This window comes from Muntiacus reevesi, chromosome 4, assembly GCF_963930625.1.
Source record: "Muntiacus reevesi chromosome 4, mMunRee1.1, whole genome shotgun sequence".
Taxonomy (NCBI): Eukaryota; Metazoa; Chordata; class Mammalia; order Artiodactyla; family Cervidae; genus Muntiacus; species Muntiacus reevesi.
Window position 1 is genome coordinate 162069948 of NC_089252.1, and position 13463 is coordinate 162083410.

Consider the following 13463-nt stretch of genomic DNA (forward strand, 5'->3'; position numbering starts at 1 on the left):
TGACACCTAGACAGGTGAAAATAAATTGCCCAAGTCACACAGCTGGTAGGTGACAGAGTTGGCATCAAACAAATTGATTCCTGGGACTTCTCTGGGAGTTCAGTGGTTAGGATTCTGCACTTCCACTACCGGGGGCACAGTTTTGATCCCTGTGAACTGGGTTCTAAGATCCTGCAAGCCAAGTGACTTGGCCACAAAAGGAAAAAAATGTATTGATTCCTGAGCTCAACCTTTTCAATCCTTGGAATCACCACCAGGGCCTTTTGTCTAAGCCTTGCTTCCAGTAAGCTGGGACACTGATTGTATTCAACATTTCTAAGTCTGTAGAAAGAAGGACTGCTCCCATGCTAAACATCACTATGTTGAAATTGACCAATATTGTTTGTTTCCTTGGGGTTTTGAAGACTGTTATCAAATGACTCCATTTTCTTGGAATTTAAAAAGCACACAAGTCCTTTTAAAAAACTAATTAAAAATTTTTTTTTAATTTTATTTGAAACTGAAAAGTAATTCACAACGGAAGTAGTCATCTTATAACATTGCCCAGGAGAAGGCAAGGAGTGACTTCAAGAGACCCTTGTCAAGTCTTTATTGTTGCGAACATATGAAGTATGTCAGGGAATTTACATTCAGCAGCACTCAGGGATTGTTTCTACCTTTCCTATTATTATTTGGTGTTTCAGAACTGGCGCGATCCACATAGGAGACCGAATCCTAGCCATCAACAGCAGCAGCTTAAAAGGGAAGCCTCTGAGTGAAGCCATCCATTTGTTACAGATGGCAGGAGAGACTGTCACCCTGAAAATTAAGAAGCAGACAGATGGTGAGTGGATCAAGAGCCACAATTAAGGATTTCCAGTGGATTTCCTTCCCTAAAAGAATGTGCAAATATCTACGTGTGTATTTCTGGGGAAACGGCTCTTCAGCCAGGGGTGTTGGCATATCTTTGTATTTATATTTACTCTGATACTTAAGCTCTTTTCCTTAAAGCCCAGTCAGCATCAAGTCCCAAGAAATTCCCCGTTGCCAGCCACTTGAGTGATCTGGGAGATGTGGAGGACCCATCTCCAGCACAGAAGCCAAGCAAACTCAGCGACACATACCCCTCCACCGTGCCCAGCGTGGACAGCGCTGTGGACTCATGGGATGGCTCTGGAATAGAAAGCAGCTATGGGAATCAAGGTATGTCCTAGCCGTGGGGAACCAGAGATTTATCATTGGTGAAGCTCGTGTTTCTCAAAGATCCACCTTCTGCTCCATGAAAAGTGTATTTTACTTGTGTCTACATGAATGCAAACATAGCAAACACATTGAATGTGGTGGCCTTGAATTTCCTCCTCTTTAATGCTAAAAGGTTATAAACATCTATTCAACACTGGGAGACCCCCGTTAGATCTACTGTTATTCAAGTGTTCGATCCAGAGCTTGTTCTTCAAGCATAGATTAATATGAGGCAAACCACACAATATGTTGGGTCAGTGAAGACCAGCTGCATTGTCTTACTTTTTCAGCAGCCTCTGCACAAAGATGGAATAGGGGATGCTGGAGGCATGCAAGGAGATGAGCCAAAGATTCCTGACCCCATTTATTCCTGCCTCTGCCTGACTTTTCATAGCAACTTGCAGGGGTTTCCGCCAGTACTCATCCTTAGAGTTTTCTATACTGTTAATCATAGTATGAAAAATGAAAGTTGCTCAGTCGTGTCTGACTCTCTGCAACCCCATGGACTATACAGTCCACGGAATTCTCCAGGCCAGAATACTGGAGTGGGTTGCCATTTCCTTCTCAAGGGGAATCTTCCCAACCCAGGGGTCAAACCCAGGTCTCCTGCATTGCAGGCAGACTCTTTACCAGCTGAGCCACAAGGGAAGCCCTAATCATAGTATGCAAAAGTATTTATTAGTTTTTCTTCACAAACCTCATCTTCATGTGATGAAGTGTAACCTGTATGAAAAGTTAAACCTCAGTAACAGAATATAAGTACCAAAACGTGTTAGACAGAAGACAGAATATAAACACTTATTTTTTTTTTATATTTATTTATTTATTTGGCTGTGCCGGGTCTTAGTTATGGCCCATACGATCTGTAGTTGCGGCATGTGGGATCTAGTTAACTCACCAGGGGTTGAACCCTTGCTATTTGCGTTGGAAGCGCAGAGCCTTAGCCACTGGACCACCAAGGAAGTCCCTAAAGGCTTCTTTTAAAAATCTGTTTCCTTCTCAATGATACTTAGCATCCAAAGAGAAGTGAGTCAAAAGCTCTCTGTATTTATTCTCAGCCAAGCTTTGTGTGTGTCTTATGCTGATCATTCAGTTCCCTCTGCCTCTTTGTGACTCCATGGACAGACTTACCGTCTCTCTAATGCCCTGTATAAATTCCAGCCTCCGTAGAATGTAAGGCCTTTCCCCCATTTATAAAAGATGAAGAACCATTTATTATTTATGAGGAATTTTGAAAATTTGAAATCCTAGATGGGGAATAGTAGTCATCATAATAAGAAATTTGGCATTTATAAATTAAAAATCGTTACGGGTTTGAAGGGAGAGAACAGAGATGTAGAGAAAATGGCAATTGGGATAGAACTGACATCTTACAAGATGATGACAAATTAGTAATAATACCTTGTATTTGTAAAACACTGTAGGTTTATAAAGCACTTCTACATAACTCGTTTCAAGTGTTTCTCATAAGGAGCGTGGACGCTGAACCCACAGGATTTCGATGTGGGGCGCGAATCTGAAGTCGGCTGGTCTGACCTCCAGCGCAGCCCTTGATGGCCGGTGCAGCCTGGCTGGCCGCCCCCACACGACCTGGGCTGCGTGCCTGCAGTGACAGACTGCTCCCTAACTGCTGAGGCAGCTCCGCCAGCTCCGGGTCCCAAGACTGACGGCCTGCCTTCTCACTTGTATCGAGCCGAAATGTGTCAGCATGTAGCTTCGGCCTGTTAGTTCCAGTTCTGCCCTCCAGGTCATTCCGAAAGCCTCCTCCAACTGACAGCCCCTCAGCTGCTCAAAGACAGCCCTGGTGCCTCTTTTGAACTTCTCCTTCTCTGAGCAAAATAGCCCCGGTTCCTTTCACTGTTCCTCACATGACTTACTTCTGAACATCTTTGTCATCCTGGGAGCCTCTCTTCTGATGAGGTTCAAGTTTAACTCTGTTATAAATGTAGCGCTCAGAAAGGAAAGTTACTACGGTCTGGGAGCCCAGAGCCACTCAAGTAACTCACGTCTGTCACCTTCATCACTGGAGACTGTAGAACCCATCAGCGCAGTCTACCTCAACGTAAGAGTTCTGGTGATCACTTCCTGTCTCTCATTTTTTTTTTCCTTTGGGCCACCCCTTGTAGCATGTGGGATCGTAGTTAGCCCTGCCCTGGGATCAAAGCTGCGCCCCTGCATTGCGAGTGCAGAATCTTAACCATTGGACCACCAGGCAAGTCCACTGTCTGCTGTTCATCTTGAGCTTGTTGTTTACCAGGATCTCAAAGTCTGTCTTTTCCCCCTTTCCTTGTGATATTGAGCTTAAACCTGATCTCTCCAGATAGTGCTTGTGAAATTGACTTTTTAAAGGAAGGTATAGAACCACACCTTTCCCCCCATGATATATCATATTGTGAGATATTCTCTCTCCGTCCTGTCTGCACAGCCTCTCAGCAGACCATATCTCAGGAAGACTTTTACCTTCAAGTCTCTAATAGTTGTCCCATTACCAATAGGATATTGTACCTCCATCACACACATCTTCCTCCATAGGCCAGGAATTCTTTTTCTGTGGGCACCTTTCTTATTGGTCTCTGCTTTTACTCCAAAAATGTCAAGCTTGCCACATGCATTCATTCAGCAAATATGTAATGACTGGCATAATAGAAGGCCAGTACATGATGGGTATACAAGGTTGCACAAAGAGACAGCTTCCTGATTCTTGTGGAAGAGGTTACCCAGCTGAAGGACCAGACAGTTAACAAGTACCAAGAGTGTGAATTTTTACTTAATGAAAAGGGAAAAAGGATGGCATAATCAAAGCTGGTGGAGAAAGAAGGAGTGAGTTTAAAGAAGTCTCACAGTGGGATGACTCTCAATTCTATTGATGCAGACTGTTTCTAACCTGCCTCTGGGGACCAGCTTCTTTCACACCCACCTCTTGACCCTTATATTCATGTTCTTCTGCCTTATCAAGAGCTTATGCTTATGGGCCCCTTATAGCCCTTTATTCTTCCTTTAAACTCTAAGAGAAACCTATAATTGCTTTCCTTAGAATTTGCAAAGGTCAATCAATACAAGAGGAGACTGACAAAAAGGTGATATCTGGACTCTGTCATACTCCTAGATAGTGAGACTCTTGTGATGTCTGTATTTCTTGACTCTTAAGTCAGGCAGTCTTATCCTGTTGTGCATATGCTTTAGATAGTTCTCTCATTTGAGTTAACTTTTTTTAGCTTTAATGAGGTTTAATTGACAAAATTATATGTATTAAGGTATGCAATGTAATGACTTGATATCCATGTATGTTGTGAAATGATTACCACCAAGTTGATTACCACATCTATCAGCTCACATAGTTACCGTGTGTGTGTGTGTGTGTGTGTGTGTGTGTGTGTGGTGGGAAGCCTTAAGGTTTACTTTCTTTGCATCACATACACAATAGAGCACCATGCCAGTTCCGATCCCCAGAAATCATTCATCTTACACATGAAAGTTCGCATCCTTAGGCCCGTATCTCTCCATTTCTTCCGCTCCCCAGCCCCTGGTAACCACGTGCTACCCTCTGTTCCTCTGAGTTTGGCTGTGTTTTTAGATTTCACAGGTAAGTGAGCACACACAGGATTTGTCTTTTTCTCGCTGGCTTATTTCACTTGCATAATTTCCTCCAGGCTCATCCATGTTGTTGCAAATGGCAGGATTTTCTTCTTTGTCATGGCTAAGGAATTTCCCTTGAATGTATACACATATCCCACATTCTATCCATTCATTCACTGGCAAGCACTTTGGTTGTTTCCGTATCTTGGCTATTGTGAATGAGAATCCAATGACATAGGAGTAAAGCCATCTCTTCTATACAGAGTCTATTTCCTTCTGATATATACCCAGAAGTGGGATTGCTGGATCCTTTTTGAGGTCATTTTGATCATTTGTATTCTCTCAGAAAAAAGAAAGCAACTCCATTTCATCCAGATTTTCAAATGTATTTGCTTATAATTGCATAATCTCTTGTTTGGGTCTTGTCATTTTTTTCTTGGTTTCTATAATTATATTCCCAATATGGTTCTGTATCCAGTGTATTTGTTCTTTTATTCTTTGTCCACATAATTATATGGGTAGTGGTTTATTTTCATCTAGGTTTTCTTTTGTACAAGGAACTGGCTCTTGCATTTATTTAATTTCACTCTGATTTTTTAAAAGCAAGTCTTTGCTTTTAATTTGATTAACTTTGTTCTTTTTAGATTTTGTTCTGTTTATGGTTCATTTATCTCCATAATATCTTATAGTTTTCATAAAACATCATGGTAATTTGTCAGAAAAAAACATCAACATGTATAGTCAGAGAGTCCAACTTTCCTTGAATGTAGTTAGGGAACACAAAATGGTCCATACAAAGAGTAGCACAGAGCAGGAAACTCAGGCAGGATTTTCTCCACTGGGGGAAGAGAGGGGGCATTTTTCTTTTCCATTTGATTTCTTATCTCTATAAGCTCACGTTTCATCTCCTTCAGTGATCTTGCCTTGCCCGGTTTTTCTTGAGCTCTCATGTCTATCATCTCTTGTTTTATAGAGACGTGTATTTTTTAATTTTGTGATAATATATTTGGTCATATTTATCATTTGCTCCATAACAGTCTTTTTCTCATGAGTATCCTTCATCTGCTATTGCTTTGTTTTTCTATTCCCTCTCTCTTTTTGTAATATTAACTTCATATGTCTTATAGTAGTTCCCTTTAAATTATTGCTTATCTTTAAATGCAATGACTTCATGAATTGAAAGTGAAAAGTGAAAGTGAAAGTCATTCACTCGTGTCCGACTCTTTACAAGCCCAAGTCCGTGGAATTCTCCAGACTATAATACTGGAGTGGGTAGCCTTTCCCTTCTCCAGGGGATCTTCCCAACCCAGGGATCGAACCCAGGTCTCCCGCATGAAGGTCTCCTTCATGAATTGGAAGGGTGCAGAATTTACCCCCAGTTCAGTCCTGTGATGAGTGCATTCTTCCTCTGCCAGCAGAGGGCAGCACCTGCAGGCCAACCGCAATGCAGAATTTCTGCCTCCCTGCCTCGCTGAGAGATTGCCTCCTGCGGTCTGTGGCTTGTCTGGAGGTGCTCTCAGCCCACCTTCCTGGCTTTTCCTTGGTGCCAGATGGGCTCTGGGGCACTTTCTGCCACCAGTCATTGCAACCATTCTAGTGTTCCAAACAAAACACTGTTCTGCCTGATGCCGGGGCCCCTGCTTTGGAGGACTGGACTTTCTCCAGCATCTCTGGATAGGGCCGCCCCTGGCAGTACAGCGGTTAGGACTCCATGCTTCCACTGCAGGGACTGCGGGTTCAGTCCCTGGTCTGAGAAGGAAGACTGTGTGTAGTGAGGCCAAAAAAAAAAAGAAAGAGGTTTCGGGTCAGAGACGTCTCCTCTTGGCTTCTTAACACCACCTCTCATCTGAACTCAGTAAGTTTCCCTAGGTATTATGGTTCAGTATTCTAGGTTTGCTGAAGATAGAGTTTACATTCTGTTATTTGCCATCCATTTTTGTTTTGAGGTGATTTCTAAGAGAAGGTAGAGCTATTTTTGCTCTGCCTTTCTAGCATTGGAGAGTGAGCCAGAGTTCACTCCAGTTTCGTCTAAACACTTTGAACATTTCTTGGCAAGTGCAACTGCAAATAGTTACACAAATGTATGATTTGATTTTCTCATTTTTAACAAATTGGGGCTGTAGGAAATAAATTTGGCAGGAAATTATCTGGCTCACCCTCCTATGCTAAAATTGGCTTCCAAAAATCAAATTAATGGCAGGAGCTACAATCACAAAATTGTAGAGTTGAAGATTGATCCTCAAAACCATTTTCTGATTTTAAACTTTATGAATAAGAACCAACATTGCTTAGTTCACTTTTCTAAATTAATAGGAATGTGAATTAATAGCTACAAATGGGAGATATTTATCTGCACCGTATTGTGGTATAAAAACAAAGTAGTATAATATTGGAGTATCCAAACTTTACAAATTTCTCTGAGGTATAGTTGCACTAAAAATAAAAACTATTATACCAAAATTCCGTCAACATTCAAAAGTACCTACAGGTGTGAAGACCTGTTTTTCATCATGCAAGTGAATAAAATTAAGCTCTTGAAGCACTAATATTAAACACCTAAAATTAAACTCTTAATGAAAAAAATCTAAACTGATTTTTTTTCTTTTGGCCACACCTCAAGGCATGCAAGATCTTGGTTCCCTGACCAGGGATCAAACCCAGGCCCCTTGTAGTGAAAGCATGGAGTCTTATCTGCTAGGCCATCAGGGGTCCCTGACCTCCAGGATCTAATGCCTAATGAGCTGAGGTGGAGCTAATATAATAATAATAGAAATAAAGTGCACAATAAATATAATGTGCTTGAATCATGAGGAGACCATCCCTGCCCCCACCCCATGCATGGAAAAACTGTCTCCCATGAAACTGGTCCTTGGTGCCAAGAAGATCGGGCACTGCTGCCCAAATTGAATTTTATACCTTGTGCTAGTTTGCTTGGGCTGCTATAACAGAACACCGCATGCTGGTGGCTTAAGCAGCAGAAATTCGTTTTTTTACTGTCTGGGAGGCTGGAAGTCCTTGATCAGGTGTTGGCAGGTTTGCTTTCTCCTGGGGCCCCTCTGTCCTTGGTCTGCAGACGGCCCCCTTCTCATCGTGTCCTCACACGGCCTTTCCTCTGGTACGTGCATTTTTGTGTGTGTGTTTTGCGTGTGTCCACATTCCCTCCTCATAAGGACACTCATCCCGCGGGCATGGTCCCACCCTCAGGACCTCATTTATCCTTACTTACCACTTTAAAGGCCCAGTTTCCAAATACAGTCCCATTAGGGCATCAACTTATGAGTTGGGGGGGACCCAATTCAGTCCATAACATCCTTCGCTTTATGATGCAAAGTATAAGACCAGATACTGAAACCGGGATGTGAAAGAAAGAAAGAAGGAAGGGCAGAAGTGAGAGGAGGGGAGAAAAAGAAAAATGAAAACGGTTTCCAGTTCTGAATAAAAAGAATAATTACTTAGGAAATACATTCTTAATTACTTCTATCTTTCCATTTTTTAATCGATTTTGCATTTTAAAACTTGTTTGCAGTATCATACCTGTTAATTTTATGTGCTTACATCATCAGTTGATAAAAACAAAGTCTAATTGTACTTCTGGCAATTGATTTTTCTGACACCTGGGCTGCCTCATTTATTTTATTCTTTTCATGGCTTTTAAGTTTGGCGTCTGGTGTAAAAGTATATTTCTCAGAGCCTATTAACATCTTCTCAGCTATGGAAACCAGCCTGCCTTTACCCAAACCTAATTTCCCTGATATATTCTCTATTTTAAATTATGCTGTCATCATCTACCTGCATCAGTTAAGGAGTAGATTCACTTAACATAGAAAAGAAAATACAAGGACAGTGTTTAAACAAGATAGAGGGTTATTTTTCTCCCACTGAGCATGGGGAAGGCAGGTGGCCCCACAGTGTTATCAGGACCCAGGCATCTTCCTGCTTTCTACTATCTTAACGTCTCTTACTGTTATCAAAAATGTGGGGTCCGGCTGCTCGCCATTCCAAAGCCAATAAACAGGCCAGGTTGGTGGAAAGGGAAGTTTGCTTTATTTCAGATGCTGGCAACTGGAGGGGGTGAGGGTGGACATGTGTCCAAAGGTCGACTCCCCTTCACTGACAACCAGAGGGACCAGAACTTTTAGGCTGAGGGAGGGTGCTGCGTGCAGAAATGGCACAGTCAGCTCTGACTTGTCACCTTCAGCTTGGTCATCGGCGATCTGCCCAGGGTCATCTTGGTTGTTTTAGGTAGTTAGTCTTCAGTTCCAGGGTCAGATTGTTTCCGTTTCTTTGAGGCCAGTTCTCTTAATTGTGGCAGCTTATGTCATGGGTTTAGTCTGGTTGTCGTGTAATTAACTTCTTCCATCTGATGGCGATTTCAGTATTTATAAGACAGCTCACAGGATATGGCTCAGAGTATTATCTATAGCCCTTGAGAAGGAACTAAAGGTCCTTGACTATGGTTAATGTTGTTCAGTCACCTAGTCACATCTGACTCTTTGCGACCCTGTGGACTGCAACATGCCAGGCTTTCCTAGCCTTCACTGTCTCCCGGAGTTTGCTCAAGCTCATGTCCATTGAGTCAGTGATGCCATCCAACCATCTCATCCTCTGTTGTCCCCTTCTCCTCTTGCCCTCAATCTTTCTCAGCATCAGGGTCTTTTCCAGTGAGTTGGTTTTGCGTCAGGTAGCCAAAGTATGGGAGCTTCAACTGCAGCAGCAGTCCTTCCAAGGAATATTCAGGGTTGATTTCCTTTAGTAATGACTGATTTGATCTCCTCGCTGTCCAAGGGACTCTCAAGAGTCTTCTCCAGCACCACAGTTCAAATCCAGTACTCATGTACGGATATGAGAGTTGGACCATAAAGAAGAATGAGGGCCAAAGGATTGATGCTTAATGACAACATTATTATTATTTGGTCTCCTTTGACTGTTTTCCTTTGTTTCTGCATGTTCTCATTTCTCTGATTAAACTTTTTCTTTGATTACAGTTTTCCACAGACAAAAGACAGGCAGAGAACATAGGGGTGGCACGGAGGGGTGCGCCAAGAACCATAAGGTCCTGCTCTGTTTCATTCATCTCTCCATTCACTGCCATTGCCCTTGTTATAAAGCCTTCATCAGGCTTGAAACAGTTATTTCCTCGATCACCTTACTTTGAGCATCTTACCATTCTGTATTACTATCAATGAGCTTTAGAAAAACTAAATCAAACAATGCTGCTCTCTAAAAACAAAGAAACCAAAAAAAAAAAAAAAAAAACCTCTTTTGATGATTCCCTGTTGTAGATGACACCCAAAATCCTTGGTTTAAAACACCAAGTTCTTTTCAGTCTAGTCCCCAACTGTTTTATGGATTTCATTTCCTGATATTCCCTTGCAGGATCTTGTACTCTGCATCTTGAATTTTTCACTCTTCTCTAAGCAAGCTTTGGTTTTCAGTACCTTGACAGCACTAGATGTTTCAATGTTAAACAATCCCTGCCTTTATCACTTCTAAATCTGTTGGGAAATAGAAACTGGAGTCAGCAGTGGATTAAAATATCAACTTTTTACTTTTTATTTTTTGGCAGAGTCGGGAGTTTTTAGAAAAGCTGAGTTGAATGTACAGCCAGACTCAGGATTCTTATTCCTCTACCCCACCCCAAGTCTGATGTTGGAACTTAAATAAGGGGGAAGTCAGATCTATGAGAGCTTTCCTGGTGACTCAGACAGTAAAGAATCTGCTTCCAATACTGGAGACCCCGGTTCGATCTCTTGGTCGGGAAGATCCCCTTGAGACAGGAATGACTACGCACTCCTGTATTCTTGCCTGGGAAATCCCATGGACAAAAGGGGTCACAAAGAGTTGGACATAACTGATTGACTAACACTTTCCCTTTTCAGATCTACGAAGCAAACTGTAACCCCAGCTTGTCAGTTGGATTTGACTTAGTTGAATAGAACTAAAAACCCTGATATCAGAGTGACTTAAATCATAAAGAAATAGGCACTTCAGAGCTAGTATATAACTCCAGAGTGTCATGAAGGACCCATGCTTTTAAATATTTCTTCTCTTGTATGCCTAGCCCTTGATTTCCACCCTTGGGTTCACTCCATGACCCAAGATAGTTGTTGGGGCTGCAGCTGTTTCATCTACATTCCATCTACATTCCGGGCAGCAGAAAAGAGGGTTGTAAGGAGCCCTTCCGGATGTTTCATTTACATGTCATTGGCCAGAACTTTTTGCATATTTAAATTAACACTTAACTTCAAGACAGGCTAGGAAATAAGTCTTTCCCTTAGCACCCCCAAAATAGGCACCCTCAAAACTGGTAAAAAGATGAAGAGTGGATGTTTGATAGGCAGTTAGTGGTCTGCCACAGCCATAGCTGCAGCGTGGTCTCCTGCCGCCTTTGAGCTCTGAGTCTCAGGGGTGGGACTCCGGTTGGCTTACCTCATGGTCTACAGCATGGGAAAGGATGAGCCCGAGGAGAGCTGGAAAGGGCCTGAGGTTACGTTCCCAGGGCTCTTTTCCAGAGCTGGGTCAACTGGGTAAGTCGATGCTCATCCTCTGGGGAGGAGTAAGTACAGATGGTCAGAGGGACCAGAAGGTCCCTGGACTGCTGCTCACGCCTTGAGAGTGAAGCAGGCCCCCGCTGGTGGAACATATGGCCAGGAAGCAAGGTGTACCACGAGGGCACCTCTTCAGTCCTCCTGCTCAGCTTCCCCTGTGCTTCCACTGGTGAATGCCCGCTTAGCCCCTTAGGTCCCAGCTCGTATGTTGCCGTTCCATTGGCACCCTTCATGACCTGCTTTCTGGTCCCCAGACAGATCTCTGTTCTTTTCTATCGGTGTGTTCAGATGGAAAGGGTACCACTTCTCACATGCTAATAGAACTCTCACTTTCTATCTCTGCCTGTTTCTCTTCCTCTTTCTCCCAAAGCTATACTAAACTGTGGATTTTTCTGAGGACAGGAATCTGGTTTTATTATCTTTGCATCTCAGCTCCTTCTGCAGTACCTGACACGCCTTAGAGGTGCTGGCGCATGCATGCAGGCTAAATCATTTCAGTCGTGTCCAACTCTTTGCAACCTCATGGACTGTAGCCTGCCAAGCTCCTCCTTCCTTGGGATTCTCCAGGCAAGAATACTGGAGTGGGTTGCCATGTCCTCCTCCGGGGGATCTTCCTGACCCAGGGATCGAACCCACGTCTCTTATGTCTCCTGCGTTAGCAGGCGAGTTCTTTACCCCTACCGCTACCTGGGAAGCCCCTGGAACATTTACTAAATCAGACATGCTGATTTCCTTCTTTCCCTGTTTTATAATGAGACTGAGATCTTGACAAATTGAGTTGCTTAGTAAATAATAAAAGTAATGGACATTAAATGAGGTTTCATTAAAACCTCATTGTGTTCCAGGCATGTCTGTGAGTGTTTATGTGTATTATTCTCCTTAATTTTCATATCAACCTGGTGAAGCATGTGTCACTATCTGTATTTTACATGGAGGCGAATTGGCCAAGACTGCAGAGCAAGCAAGTGGCAAAGCTGGGATCTGAACCTGGGTTTTGCTTACTTCATTCTCTGTGCTAGCATAGCATGGACCAGACCAGGTCTTCTAAGTTTATACCTAAGCCCCATATATTTGCATTGTATATCCCCTTTTCATGCCCTGCTTTGTTGTAACATGATAATTCTTTAATAGTACTTCTTAAGACAAGTCTTCCTTGATATAGACAGACATGCCTTTTTGTGGGGAGGGGGCATTTTCCTAGTAATGATGCTTCATATCTGCTCAAGCCCATCCTTACAGTCTTGCTCAAGTCACCAAGAACTATTTACATCAGTTGGAGGAAAAATCAGAAAGTTAATCTGCTCAGTTTAAAATATGTTGGAATTTCCCTTGGGAACTGAATGGTCTATGGGTCTATGCCTGTCAGAAAAGGATGCCCCTGAGAGAACACCAACATTTAGCATTCTGCTCTTAGCAAATTTAAAGCCTTTAGGGGAAGGAAGTGTGGACTTACTTCCCCTAACTCTTTTTAAGAGATGTCACATATTTGGGTGTTGGTTTATTTGCTTCAGAAGATGGATAGCCTGTCAGAGGGAGCCAGGTGAAATGTAGTGTTGCCCCATCACTCCCCTTTAAGAAGAGACTCAAGGGTTCCCAGTAATTCAACGCTTTGGACAGAAAACTGAACATTCATCATGCAAAACTTCTCCCCAAATGTCTAGCCACACTTGCAGTTACCCAAGAAAGAAAATGAGATATGGGACTGTAAATATTGCCCCTGCACTGAGGACTTCTGATGCTCGGTTTCCTAAAACAGGAGGTGCGTCGGGTATTTCCATGTTTCGGCTGTATGGTGGAGGGTAAATCCTGTTGATCAGAAAGCATTATCCTTGGACCTCCTTCTTTCTCTGGGCTCTAACAAATAGTAAGGATGGCATTATAGTACTAAACAAGTAGAGGGAAAGTGAATGGGGAAGATGAAGCAAAGGAATGGCGTGGAGATAGGCATCTTGTGTTGTTGGGTCATTTAAATGAATGTGAAGCTGTGGCTCTAGGCCTGTTTGCTAGATGATGTGCTTTAACCACAGTAAGAAATAAGTATTATATTGTAACCCAGTACACACGTGTGGGCTTCCCAGGCGGCTCAGTGGTAAAGAACCCACCTACCAGTGCAGGAAA

At 42.8% G+C, this 13463-nt stretch overlaps 1 protein-coding gene across 1 annotated transcript in view; it reads left to right on the forward strand.

The window, feature by feature from the left end:
- The window catches only part of GRIP1 (glutamate receptor interacting protein 1), a 203823-nt gene that overhangs the window by 154920 nt on the left and 35440 nt on the right, over nt 1–13463 (forward strand). The window contains exons 17-18 of the mRNA XM_065935093.1: nt 684–823; nt 991–1182. Coding sequence (XP_065791165.1) covers nt 684–823; nt 991–1182 — 332 coding nt within the window. The remainder of the gene's footprint in view (nt 1–683; nt 824–990; nt 1183–13463) is intronic.